General features: G+C 50.9%; 1 protein-coding gene across 1 annotated transcript in view; it reads left to right on the top strand.

Annotated features, from left to right (window-relative positions):
• Nucleotides 1–5,347: 5,347 nt before the first annotated feature.
• Nucleotides 5,348–12,076, top strand: part of LOC102560508 (flavin-containing monooxygenase 5) — a 27,758-nt gene continuing 21,029 nt past the window's right edge. The window contains 1 exon segment of the mRNA XM_059728275.1: nucleotides 5,348–11,795. Within this exon segment, the coding sequence (XP_059584258.1) occupies nucleotides 11,661–11,795 (135 nt within the window). The 5' untranslated portion in view covers nucleotides 5,348–11,660.

The following is a 12,076-nucleotide window of genomic DNA, read 5'->3' as shown; positions in this document are numbered from 1 at the left end:
TTGGGCAGTGGACCATTTTAGATATTATTTGATGGGCCGGGAGTTTAGACTGGTAATGGACCATGCCCCTCTCAGATGGCTGAGCACCGCCAAGACTGATAATGCCCGAATTACCCGATGGGCATTGGACCTTCTGCCATGCAAATTCCAGATCATGTACAGGCCAGGAAAGAGTAATACAATGACGGATTCTCTATCTAGGTGTGACAGCAGGGATTCGACCGGACACACGGAGTACCAAACTAAGGGACTCATCAACCCACCAGGTATGACTCGGGGAAACAAGACTGGAGCGCCCCAAGGCATCTTGAGAGGGGGTTGTGTCCAAGGGAAGCTGGGGTGGCAGGAGGGCCCCAGGCCAAAAGAGAGCCCCACTCACCTCTCACAGAGCCCGAAGAGCCGGAGGAGAGGTGCATGGCGAAACCACCAGTGAGGGTGATAAGCCACCCATGGGCAGGAGACACCACCCAGGAGAGATAAAAAGCTGCCCAGACGATGCAGCGGGGTGGCTGATGAGTGGAGGCTTGAAGGGAAATTCCTCACACAGAGGGGATCAACCGCCGCACCCGGCAGGATGGAAAGCCGGGGGCAGAGCCAGGAGAGGCTCCGACAGAGTCGGCAGTGACACCGGCAGCAGAGCCGGCAGGGAAGCTGGCTGTAACACCAGCAGTGGAGCCAGCTGGAAAGCTGGCATCAACATCAGCCACAGAGGCGGCAGTAAAGGTGCGAGCAACGCCGACGGGGGATCTAGCAGCTGCACCTGCAGCAGAGCCAGCGGCAGCACCCACGGAGGAACTGGAGGCAGGAACCGAGAGAGCAGCGTTGGGGCAAGCCAGCGCTGAGACCTAGGAGCAAGCCTGCACGGGAGCCTCGGAGAAGAGGTAACAAAGGGGCATGTCCAACGGGGCCTTGTCAGGCCACACCGGAGGGCAGCCGAAGACCCGAAATGGGGTCAGACAGTGGACCTTCATGGCCCACAGCGGCCTTAGGAAGAGGCGGGGACTTAACACTCCAATGGGGTGAGCCGCCAGGGTTGTGGAACCCGAGCCCAGGGCAATTCACACGGCCCAGAGGCCAGAGGCACCCTTTTGGGCCTCCTGGCCCAGTAGTTTAGGGGCCTTAGTTATCTCGGTGGTGGGATAGGCACGTCACGTCACAGGCTGATTAGTATAGGGTGATAAGGAGTCTTATTAGCGGGACCAGGTCAGAGGACCTCGTGGACCATACACCAGGCCCGAAGACTCAGGCACGCAGCTGGCAAGCCGTGGGCAGAGGTTGGGGAAGAGCTGAGGATACCAAAGGGGCCCAAAGAGTGGCAGCCCAAGGTGGCGAGTGGCCAGGGTGTAGGGGAGGTCAGAGCCCAGTGAGTGCCCGCCAAGAGACACGACGACCCTGGAGGCTGCCCCAAGGGGGAACCCCTCCACTGAAGCAACATCCCAAGTCATGGCAGGCGAGTTAAGGGGACCCCCTGACATCAGCAGGGGTAGCCTGTGGGGTCCACCTGCGAGCCCAGGACAGACGCAATCCATAGTCCGGGCTAAGGCCGCACGGGAGCGCTTAATCGAACGGAGGCAGGCACAACAGTGAAAGAACTATTAATGAATCTGCCAACGATTGTCTCGTCATACTGCTTCAAAAATTTGTGGAAGAATGCTTCCATCAAGATACATTCAAGTACTGGATGAACTATTTGGAAGTAGTCAATAGTCTCTCGTGCTTCATCAGGGCTGAACCTGAAGGAAACTAGTATGAAAATTTACATGTCTTAAAGAAATGCTTTTGCTGATAGCTGTGCATGATCATACTAATTACATGAGATGGGGGCCAGTATATCTTGAATATATGAAGATTTTAGTGAATTTTGCTCCTCTAGTGTATGCTGAATTTGTGGAAGGAGGATTAGGGGTCAAAATAACTAATCTCCCATTTAGTTGTATACTAAATTGCTCCTCTAATGTATGCTGAATTTGTGGAAGGAGGATTAAGGGTCAAAATAACTAATCTCCCATTTAGTCGTATACTTAGACTTCAGGAAGGCCTTCGATACGGTATCCCACCCCATACTGGTGAACAAGTTAAGAGGCTGTGACTTGGATGACTACACAGTCCGGTGGGTGGCAAATTGGCCAGAGGGTCGCACCCAGAGAATCGTGGTGGATGGGTCGGTTTCGACCTGGAAGGGTGTGGGCAGTGGGGTCCCGCAGGGCTCGGTCCTTGGACAGACACTCTTTAACGTCTTCATCAGCGACTTGAACGAGGGAGTGAAATGTACTCTGTCCAAGTTTGCAGATGACACAAAGCTATGGGGAGAAGTGGACACGCCGGAGAGCAGGGAACAGCTGCAAGCAGACCTGGACAGGTTGGACAAGTGGGCAGAAAACAACAGAATGCAGTTCAACAAGGAGAAATGCAAAGTGCTGCACCTAGGGAGGAAAAATGTCCAGCACACCTACAGCCTAGGGAATGACCTGCTGGGTGGCACGGAAGTGGAAAGGGATCTTGGAGTCCTAGTGGACTCCAAGATGAACATGAGCCGGCAGTGTGACGAAGCCATCAGAAAAGCCAATGGCACTTTATCATGCATCAGCAGATGCATGACAAATAGGTCCAAGGAGGTGATACTTCCCCTCTATCAGGCGCTGGTCAGACCGCAGTTGGAGTACTGCGTGCAATTCTGGGTGCCGCACTTCAAGAGGGATGCAGATAACCTGGAGAGGTCCAGAGAAGGGCCACTCATATGGTTAAGGGCTTGCAGGCCAAGCCCTATGAGGAGAGACTGGGGCACCTGGACCTCTTCAGCCTCCGCAAGAGAAGGTTGAGAGGCGACCTTATGGCTGCCTATAAGTTCATCACGGGGGCACAGAAGGGAATTGGTGAGGTTTTATTCACCAAGGCGCCCCCGGGGGTTACAAGAAATAATGGCCACAAGCTAGCAGAGAGCAGATTTAAACTGGACATTAGGAATAACTTCTTCACAGTTAGAGTGGCCACGGTCTGGAACAGGCTCCCAAGGGAGGTGGTGCTCTCCCCTACCCTGGGGGTCTTCAAGAGGAGGTTGGATATGCATCTAGCTGGGGTCATCTAAACCCAGCACTCTTTCCTGCCTATGCAGGGGGTTGGACTCGATGATCTATTGAGGTCCCTTCCGACCCTAACATCTATGAATCTATGAATTTGTAAACATTTCAGCCAACTAGCACAGAGGTTTTTCAACCGGGGATATGAGGGAAGGCCCTATGGAGTACATGTGGGCAGGCGAGGACGGAGCGCCGCCAGCCACCACCCTGCACCGCCATCTCCCAGGAGCAGGGCCAGGGTGGGCCGAGGGCAGTGGCACCCCTCTGTGGGCCGCACAGGCACTGCCCAGCTGTTTGGATGTGGGAATGAGGGGGGAAGCTTATACACGGCAGCAGCTGCTGCTGCCATCCACCACCCCACAGTGCTGCCATTGCGCATCCGGCTGCACGCCACACCTCCCTCCCTGCTCTGCATTCAACTGCCGGAGGTACACTTATTTAAAAAGGTTCACAATGCCTGGACTAGCAGTAGAACATGTTAACAAGATTGGCAAAATTGCCAGTGACATAGTAAACATAACATGTGATGAATCAACTAGACAACGATAGGAGCTGAACTACAATGAAAGAGGTCCCCTAACTGAGATAGTAAATCAAACGTTTGGGATCAATACAACAACATCTTCCAGTCATAATGAAAGACAAAGAACATGACTGAAATGAGATTACAGTGATGTCAAGTTGCTACAAGAGCAGTTCAAAAAGTTCCACTTGTATACAGTTTCCAACAATAAGCTGTTATGCATTTCTATGGGAGATGTTGTGCCGAAAGATATTTCATTAGACATTCTGAATGCATGTGACAAAGGAAGAGAAATTGTGAACACCATTATCCGGAAACATCTTACTGCAGATGCAACTGAGAGCTCCTATGCAATCATACCCAAATCAAAACTGAAAACCTTCAAGGATGTAAAGTCAACTATGGGACAGTGTGTAATCAAAATATATTATTAATATCTGACTTATCTGCATTCTGAAATTTTAAAAAATATATTGTCTTATTCAGTATAACTTGAATGAGGAGGCTAGCTTGAGTTATCATTTTTTCAGTATTGTATGTAGGGGCAGGGGCAAGGACAGGAGCAGGAGCTGGGGTGGTGTAGGCACTAAGGTGCACAGTTGGCAGCCCTGAGGTTGTAAGTCCAAAGGCCACAGCAGAAGCACTCATGGCGCAGCCCTGTCAGGTTCCAATAAATTTGCAAATTCTGCTAAACACCTTGTAACAAGGACACAAAAAAGAAAGGAAATATTGTAAGCCTACTATGAAATTTGTAATGATAGAATTTATGGCCACGTCCAGATGGGCGCGCACGTGCCTCTTGCCCCGTCTCAAACCCCTTTTGAGGTGCAGGAATGAAAAAATGTCCCCCACGTGAGAAAATTATGAAGTTAAAAAAAATGAAGTTATAAAAGTGGGCCAGGGCATCCTGAGGCAACTGGAGGCTTGGTTCTCAATGGAGACATTCTGGCTGCCAGAGCGTCTCTGTGGTTGGCCCCTTGCTCTGGTGCTGAAATGTGCGGCCTGGCAGACAGCGTGCTGCAGCAGCAGGGCTCCGGTGCCTGTAAGTAAGGGGTTGGGGGGGCTGGAGAAGGGGGGAGGGGACCATGGGGGGGGTCCCCCGCTGGCCCTGCTCACTCCCCCAGCCCATTTTCTTCCCTGCCTGGCCCCTCCCCCCACCAGCCCCCCTGACCCCCCCGATCACTTTCCTGCCCGGCCCCTCCCCCTGCCAGCTCCCCAGCCCCCAACAAACCCTGCCCTTCCTGGCCCCATTTCCCCCATCCCCCCAGGCCCCCCTAATCCCTGCCCCCCCACCCCATAGTTAAAAAAATAAAAAAAATAAACCCAGCACTTACCGGCAATCTGGCTGCCATCTGGCTCACTGGGGCCCGCCTGCACAGCATGGGGCAGAGGGACAGCCCCAGCCCGGGCCCTCCTGTCCTTTGCTGCCGGGGAGGCTCTGCCAGGAGGCCCTGGAGCCCCCCCCCCCCACCCTGCTTCTAAGCTAAGTAGAGGCTTTTTTCCGGATTTTTTTTCTGGTTTTTTTTTCTGGTTTTTTTTTTTAAGTGACGGTGCCTGGGGGTGCAAGTGGCGGGTGGGGTCTGGCGAGGCAGCCATTGGGGGGTCTGGGGGAGTGGGGAGGTCTGGGAGGGGCAGCCATCAGGGGGGTTGCAGCAGCTGGCAGGGGATGGGGCCAGGTGGGGCAGCAATTGGGGGGCTGGGGTGCGGCATGTGAGCCTTGTGGCGGGGTGGTAGCCCCTGCAGAGACCATTTGGCCCCTGTTGGGGAGCCGTAACCCCTGTGTGGTGCCGTAGCACCTGTTGAGGGGCCATAGTCCCTGCAGGGGGCTGTAGCCCCCCCACTGCCAGTGCTTTAACACTGTACATATATCAGTGAAACATTGCCCAACTGATCACTATCTCTGTCTCTGTCTCTGTCTCTGTCTCTCTCTCTCTTTTGTTTTAATTGTGGAGGAACATGGATTTGGGGTTTTTTTACAGAGTGACTTTGGGATTTTTTTTATCAGGGATTTTTCAGTTTTCCAATAGGGAACACCATAATTTTTGCTAGGGAGGCCAGTGGCAGGACCCTGCCTGCTCAGAGCTGGCACCTTGAACCCAGCTGGCTGTGGCTGACCTCCTGGCCAAATGGGGCCAGGAGGACATGCTTTGACAGTTCAAAGCAGGCCACCACACCCGGCACATCTTCTGGACGATAGCTGCCCATGTGGCCAGGCAGGGGGCAAACATGGCAGTAGTGCCACAGAGGCCAACCCTGCAGCCACAGCCCACTGGCAGCTGGCCCAGAGGGGCAGATGCCTCATCTCGATCTGGCAGGTGTGCAGCAGGTCACAGCCAGGCAGCAGCCCCCACTGCCAGACTGCTGCAGTGGGTAGAGGGTGCAGGGAACTCTCATGGCTGCTTCAGCAGTCTGGCTGGCACAAGGGGTAGTGTCCCCAGGTACCAAGTGGCTGGGCCCCAGAAGCTCCTGAGAGGGAGTAGCCCTGAGCTATTTGCCAGGGCAGCTTTTTGTACTGCTGGGGCCAGCACAGGGCAGCTTTTTATACTGCTGGGAATAGCACAGTTGCTGGCCTCATGTTCTAGCTCCCCCTGGCTACAGATCCAGGAGGAGCCAGGCAGGGTTATTTTGCCCCTAGTGGCACAATTTGCTCCACGACAAAGTGCATGTCTGAGCATGTGCACTGAGGCAAAAGCCCTAGCTCAACTTTGCACTGCTTCTATTTGAGCTGCTGCAAGCGCACGTGTTTGCATGTGTGGATGCGCCCTATGAGGTTTTAGTTTTAGAGTATTGTTTAACTAGGTTTTTTAAATACATTGAGTCAATACATACGTGCTAATGTATCAGCCATCTTGGAGTCCAATACAGCCTTTGATCTGGTATCCCATGATGTTCTCATGGGAAAATTGAAGGATTGTGGGCTTAACTGCTCGACAGTTAGGTGGGTAGGAAGTTGGCTACGGGGCAGGACCCAGAGAGTTCTAATGAACAGATCTGTGTCATCCTGGTGAGAAGTGGCCAGTGGTGTCCCTCGGACCCATGCTTGGTCCAGTGTTTTCAATATCTTTATCAATGATTTAGATGTGGGGATGAAGAGCCAAGTTCGCGGATCACACCAAGTTATAGGGAGCATGGTTACACTTGAAGATAGGATGAAGATACAGGCGGACCCAGACAGGCTGGCAAGTTGGGCAGATTGGAGCCAGATTAAATTCAACATTGAGAAGTGTAAAGTGTTCCATCTAGGGACAAACAATCCCCAACATACTTACAGTCTCAGTGGTGCCAAACTGACTAGCACCACAACTGAAAAGGACCTAGGGGTAATAATAGACCATAGTTTGAACATGAGCCATCAGTGCGATGGCAAACAATACTCTGGCATGCATCAATCTATGCATCTCAAGCAAAACCAAGGGAGCGATTCTTCCACATTACTCAGCATTGGTGAGATAGCAGCTGAAGTATGGTGTCCAGTTCTGGGCACTGCACTTCAACAAGGATGTGAAAAGCTTGAGAGAGTCTGAGAAGAGCCTCCTGTATTGTCGTGGTAAACACATGCAGCAAACTTTAGGTCAAGTCAGCAGAAGCTTGGTTTATTAGAGAATGCATTCTGGACAGACTCATACACAACTGGAGAATTGTGAAGAGGTCTGACCCCGTACAACAGGTGAGGCAAGTTCATATAGAAAATATGACATCATAAGCATAGCAACGACATATACCATCAGCATTTGCCATGACTTTGTTAGTAAAGTGCATGTCTTCTATTTATCTTATGTTAGCAGATTTTAAGGGTCTCTTGACTTGTAACCTTAGGGGTCACTTCCCGTTTTGGGCTGACTCAGCAGGCTGGTTTGTGGTTACTTTTGTGCTAAGTTTTTGTTTTTTACTAGACTAGGACAGGATGGTCCCAGTCTTGTGTTAGGCTGGCGGTTTTGGGTCATGTCCTTTTGACTTCCCCATAGCCTAAGCTGAATACATGATTTGCACCCTTACACATAATGGAGATTCAACTCCATTTTTCCCTTCTTCCACAGTATGATCAGAGACTTGCAAGGCAAGCCATACAAGGAAAGGCTGAGGGACTTGGGTCTCTTCAGCCTAAAAAAGAGAAGGGACTTGGTAGCAGCTTACCACTGTATCAGGGGGATACATCAAGAGCTCAACAAACAACTGTTCACCAGCACACCCTTGGGGAAAACCAGGAGTAATGGCCACAAACTCCTGGAAGACCATTTCAGGCTTAACACTAGGAAAAACTTGGTGTCCAGACTGTGAAATAAACTCGCTCCAGAAGTGGTGCAATTACTTACCCTGGAAGTCTTCAAGAGAAAAGTGGATGGTCACCTTGCTGGGGTCACCAGACCCCCAATTGTCTTTCCTGCCTAGTGCAGGGTGGCTGGACCTGATGATTTTGTGAGGTCCCTTCCAGCCCCTTACAATCTATGAATCTATGGCTACCACAACAAAATGTTATGATTGGTCTCCTTGGTTCATACAATGTTGGTTTTATCAGTAGAAAATAACTTTCAACCCTATTGGGGGTTGAAATATTGATCAAAATGTGAATTCATGGCAGTCATCTTGGATTCCAATATGGCAGCTACATGCACTACTTGCCAGATTGGCAACATGACTTTTCTGACTCGGGTAGACCACCTCTATCTGAAACATGCTGTTGCTGCTTGTGGCAAAGTAGCTTTTGACTACAAAATCTAGAGACCTTATTGGTCAATTTATACCCTACAAAGAGGCCAGCCTGTCCCATAGGAAATTGCATGCAGAGCCTGTTCGCTGCAGGGCTAGAAGCAAACTGCAACAAGAACAGTTTAGAAACCCTCTGCAAAGCAGAGACGGGGCCCTTCGGAGAGTCCTTTGTCTGTGCTGTTCCCTGCATTGGACAGCTCAGTATTCTGGCTGACTGCAGATGTGGCAAACAGCATGCAGACAGCTCTGCTGGCCAGCCAGCCAGCAGCCAGAGGGGAGGAAAGGACCCTGTTACTCCCTAGAGATCTTCCAGACTCCATGATGCAGTAGCAAGGATCTAACATATAATGAGAGTGATCAGGGTGACAACTGGTGCACATAAAGGTTTTTCACAATTGCCTTAACCTAGTCTTAGAGTCCTAGGATAAGACACATAAGACCAGGTATTGGAGAGTGGGAAAGGGGTTTCAGGAAGGAGGAGGCAGGGGGGGATATAGGTTCAGTGACAAACTACTGCAAAGCAGCCGATCTTTCAGAGTAGGGCTTTGGGGCTTGTCCTGAGAAAAGGATTCAAGCCAAAGGTCCTGTGCCAGTGTGTAGGATGAGCTGCAGTCTCCCTGGGCCTTGTATTTTGTTGCTCTTGCTCTCTGTGGCTGAGACCCTGAAGGGCTGTATTGCTCCTGGGAGAAGAATGGGGCTGCTGCATGGGAGAGATCTAGCCCCAATCTGCCAGGGGACGGAACACTAAGCCCCTTAGAACTGAGGCTAAAACTCAGAAAACCCTGCAGGAAATAAGCTGGTCCCACTATTTGGCCTTTTGCTTATTCCAAGGATCCAGTGCAACCAACCCCAAGCATTCAAGACTTGCCAAGTCTAGTCCTCACTGGAAGCCTGAGCCTGGCTTCAAAAATCATGAGATGTTTTAAAAATAACCCTTGCCAAATTGTCTTTCTTTGCACTCTCCAAAAGAGCCTTTAGGATTCACATTTTCAAGCCTGCCTATGCAAACAGGGGAGGACCTGGGACAGTAATTCTCAACCTTTAGGCTAGGGACAGACATTACACATAAACCCATTTAAGTGATCAGAAACTGGTTTAAACCTGTAACAGAAGAGATGTTCAGTGCACATAAACCAGTCTGAAAATGACTGAAACCAGTTTGAGATAAACCTGGTTGAATATAGTATCAGACTTAACTAATTTGGCTCAAACCAGTTTACGCAATATCTGTCCCAGACCTCTTGCTGGTTTAAGATAAACCAGACTCCCCCAGCATCCTAGCATGCTCTCTGGGCTGGCTAGGGCTCTCTGCTCTACAGCAGGGCTGGCCCCTCCCCTCTGCTCCCTGGCTGGAGCTCCTGCAGAAATTGCAGGCACAGCAGGGTCTGCCTGACTTCCTCTGTCCCCCACACCCCGTCCCCCTTGCTGCTTACTCCTGGAGCAGGGATTCCCCCCCCTCCCTTCCATCTCCCACAGCATAGACTCCAGCCCCACAGGCCCTAAGCATGTGGTATGCTTGCTAATGTTGAGAGGTATCAGTGTGTGTGTGTGTTTGCAACTTCACTGGGACAGGCAGACAGAACAGTGACCACTTAGGGCTTTTTGGAGCTAATCAACAGGTCAGCTGGTAAGCTTTTTAAGAAGAGTTTGAACTAATGGAGAGAGGCTATTGTTTTGCTAATGTGGTGATAAACACTGCTATCAACTTCCTGCAGGCTTGCTTGCCTATCAGTTTGCTGCAGACAGTATAAAGAAGCAGAGAGAGAGAGATTGAAAAGCTCCATATCATCAACAGATGCATGCACTGCATACACATGCATGCCCCACCTCCCACCCCTTTGCCTCAGAGTGGTAGCAGGGGGCTGGAGTCTGGCAACACTCCCACCCCTTGAGCAGCCACCAGGGAAAAGCCTGGGATGGAGCAGTCAGACCTCCCTAATCAGAGGTCCTGCTTTCACTTTTTTTTTTTAATTGAATGATCCTTCTATTGTAAAGATCTCAAAAAAGCTCACACCAGCACATAATGCCTTTAACACTACGGATTACAGTGTAAAATTTCTGGTTTATCTCAAGACTCCTCAGGGTGCCCTAATATCGTGGTTGAGAATCACTGAACTAGGATCTTACCTGTTAGGTTAGGGGTGAAAGCTGAAACCTGCTGTGAGCACATGATCCCAAGGGAAGGAAGAAAGAAAGAAGAAAAGAAGAACATCTTGAATAACGTGAATGAAATTGTGTTGGGGAAAAATAGTAAGTGATCATGTGATTAAGGACTGTGCCAAAATGCATATGCAAAAAGGAGGAATGCGCATAGGCTGCTGCTTATGCAAAAGCAATGCAGTTTTCTCTTTTCTTCCACCTCTGCTTGATGAGTTTTGTTTTGCTGGAGCTGCTCTGGCTCAGACCAAGCTAAGGTACCTTCCCTTCCTTCGGAGCAACTGCAGCTAAGTCAGAGTAGAAGGCCACTGCTCCCCTTCTGCAGGGCTTCCCTAAGTTGGACATGCCTTCCAGGAGGTGCATGACCTAAGGCCCTGTGAGGGACAGTGAATAAGAGACAGGCAGTGCAGCCAAGGTGATGTATAGGAAAGTGTTTGAGTGGGAAGCACTGGGATGGGAAGGAACAAACACCTACCACAGCCTTCAGCCAGGCTGGAATCTCCCTTGCCAAGTTGTGAAAAACCCCAGGCAGAGAATTTGGCTTGTGCCAACCCCTGCATTCTGCCATAGAGCTGTGGTAGCTGCAGTTGCTGTCAATAATGTGGGGGTGGAGGGGTTGCTCTCTCCCGCCAGCCTTGCAGGGAGGCAGTCTGTGCTGCTCCCATCTGTGGCTCCTTGAAGTGAGCAACAGAACCAGATCTGGCTGGTGAGACTGTAGAGAGGCCAGTAGGAGGCTTTAACTCTGGGGAATGGCTCCAGGCACAGGTATCACCTAGAGGGGGTTCCTGAGTACTGGCTTTTGGCCAGCCAGAGCTGAGGTGGGGAAAAGTGAAGGACTGCAAAGGGAGTGAGCCCCCTGGGGAGGGTATGAAGTGGGATAGGTGCTACAGAGCAGTTGCTGGAGCCCTGTAAGGCCTGTTTTTGGGAAATGCTTAGTTTTATTACACAGCTGAACCAGACTGCATTCCCAACAGGAGTGAATTATGCAACTGGTCCCACTTTTGCAGGGTAATCCGTGCTGGGCACTCATTGGCTAGTAGTTCATCCAGTGAAGCACGCTGACACAGGTCATTTCTTCACCCGGACAGCACAAATAGTTGTGACTCCTCTGGAGCTCTGATACATGTCTGCAGAAGACGCACCCTGAGACTTCCTTTCTGCCAGTTGGCTAGCAAAACTCTCAGACACCAAGCCTCATGGCAAACAGGAAGGTTGCAATTATTGGAGCTGGTGTTTCTGGGTTGTTATCCATTAAGTGTTGCTTGGATGAGGGGCTCGAACCTACCTGCTTCGAGAGAAGTAGTGACATCGGAGGGGTCTGGAGATATGCGGTAGGTCTGAGCTCCACTCTACGTTGTGAACCTCTCGTGCTGGGATGGAGACAGAAGAGTCCCACCTTTTCTCTTGTTGGGGGTGAGACTGGGATGTGGGCAATCAGGGTTGCAACCCAGAGGATTAGGTCCAGAGAAGCTCCAGACTAGAGTCCAGAACCAGGAGCAGGTGGGTCAGGGGCTGAGATCTGTAAGGGACTGAGAAGTAAGCAGTTATCTCGGGCAGTCATAAGCCAGGGATGTTGGAACTTCTGATGCACACCAGAGTTTCTAGCTAGGGG

The sequence above is a fragment of the Alligator mississippiensis genome, chromosome 5, assembly GCF_030867095.1.
Source record: "Alligator mississippiensis isolate rAllMis1 chromosome 5, rAllMis1, whole genome shotgun sequence".
Lineage (NCBI taxonomy): Eukaryota > Metazoa > Chordata > Crocodylia > Alligatoridae > Alligator > Alligator mississippiensis.
This window is presented reverse-complemented; position numbering and strand designations above follow the sequence as displayed.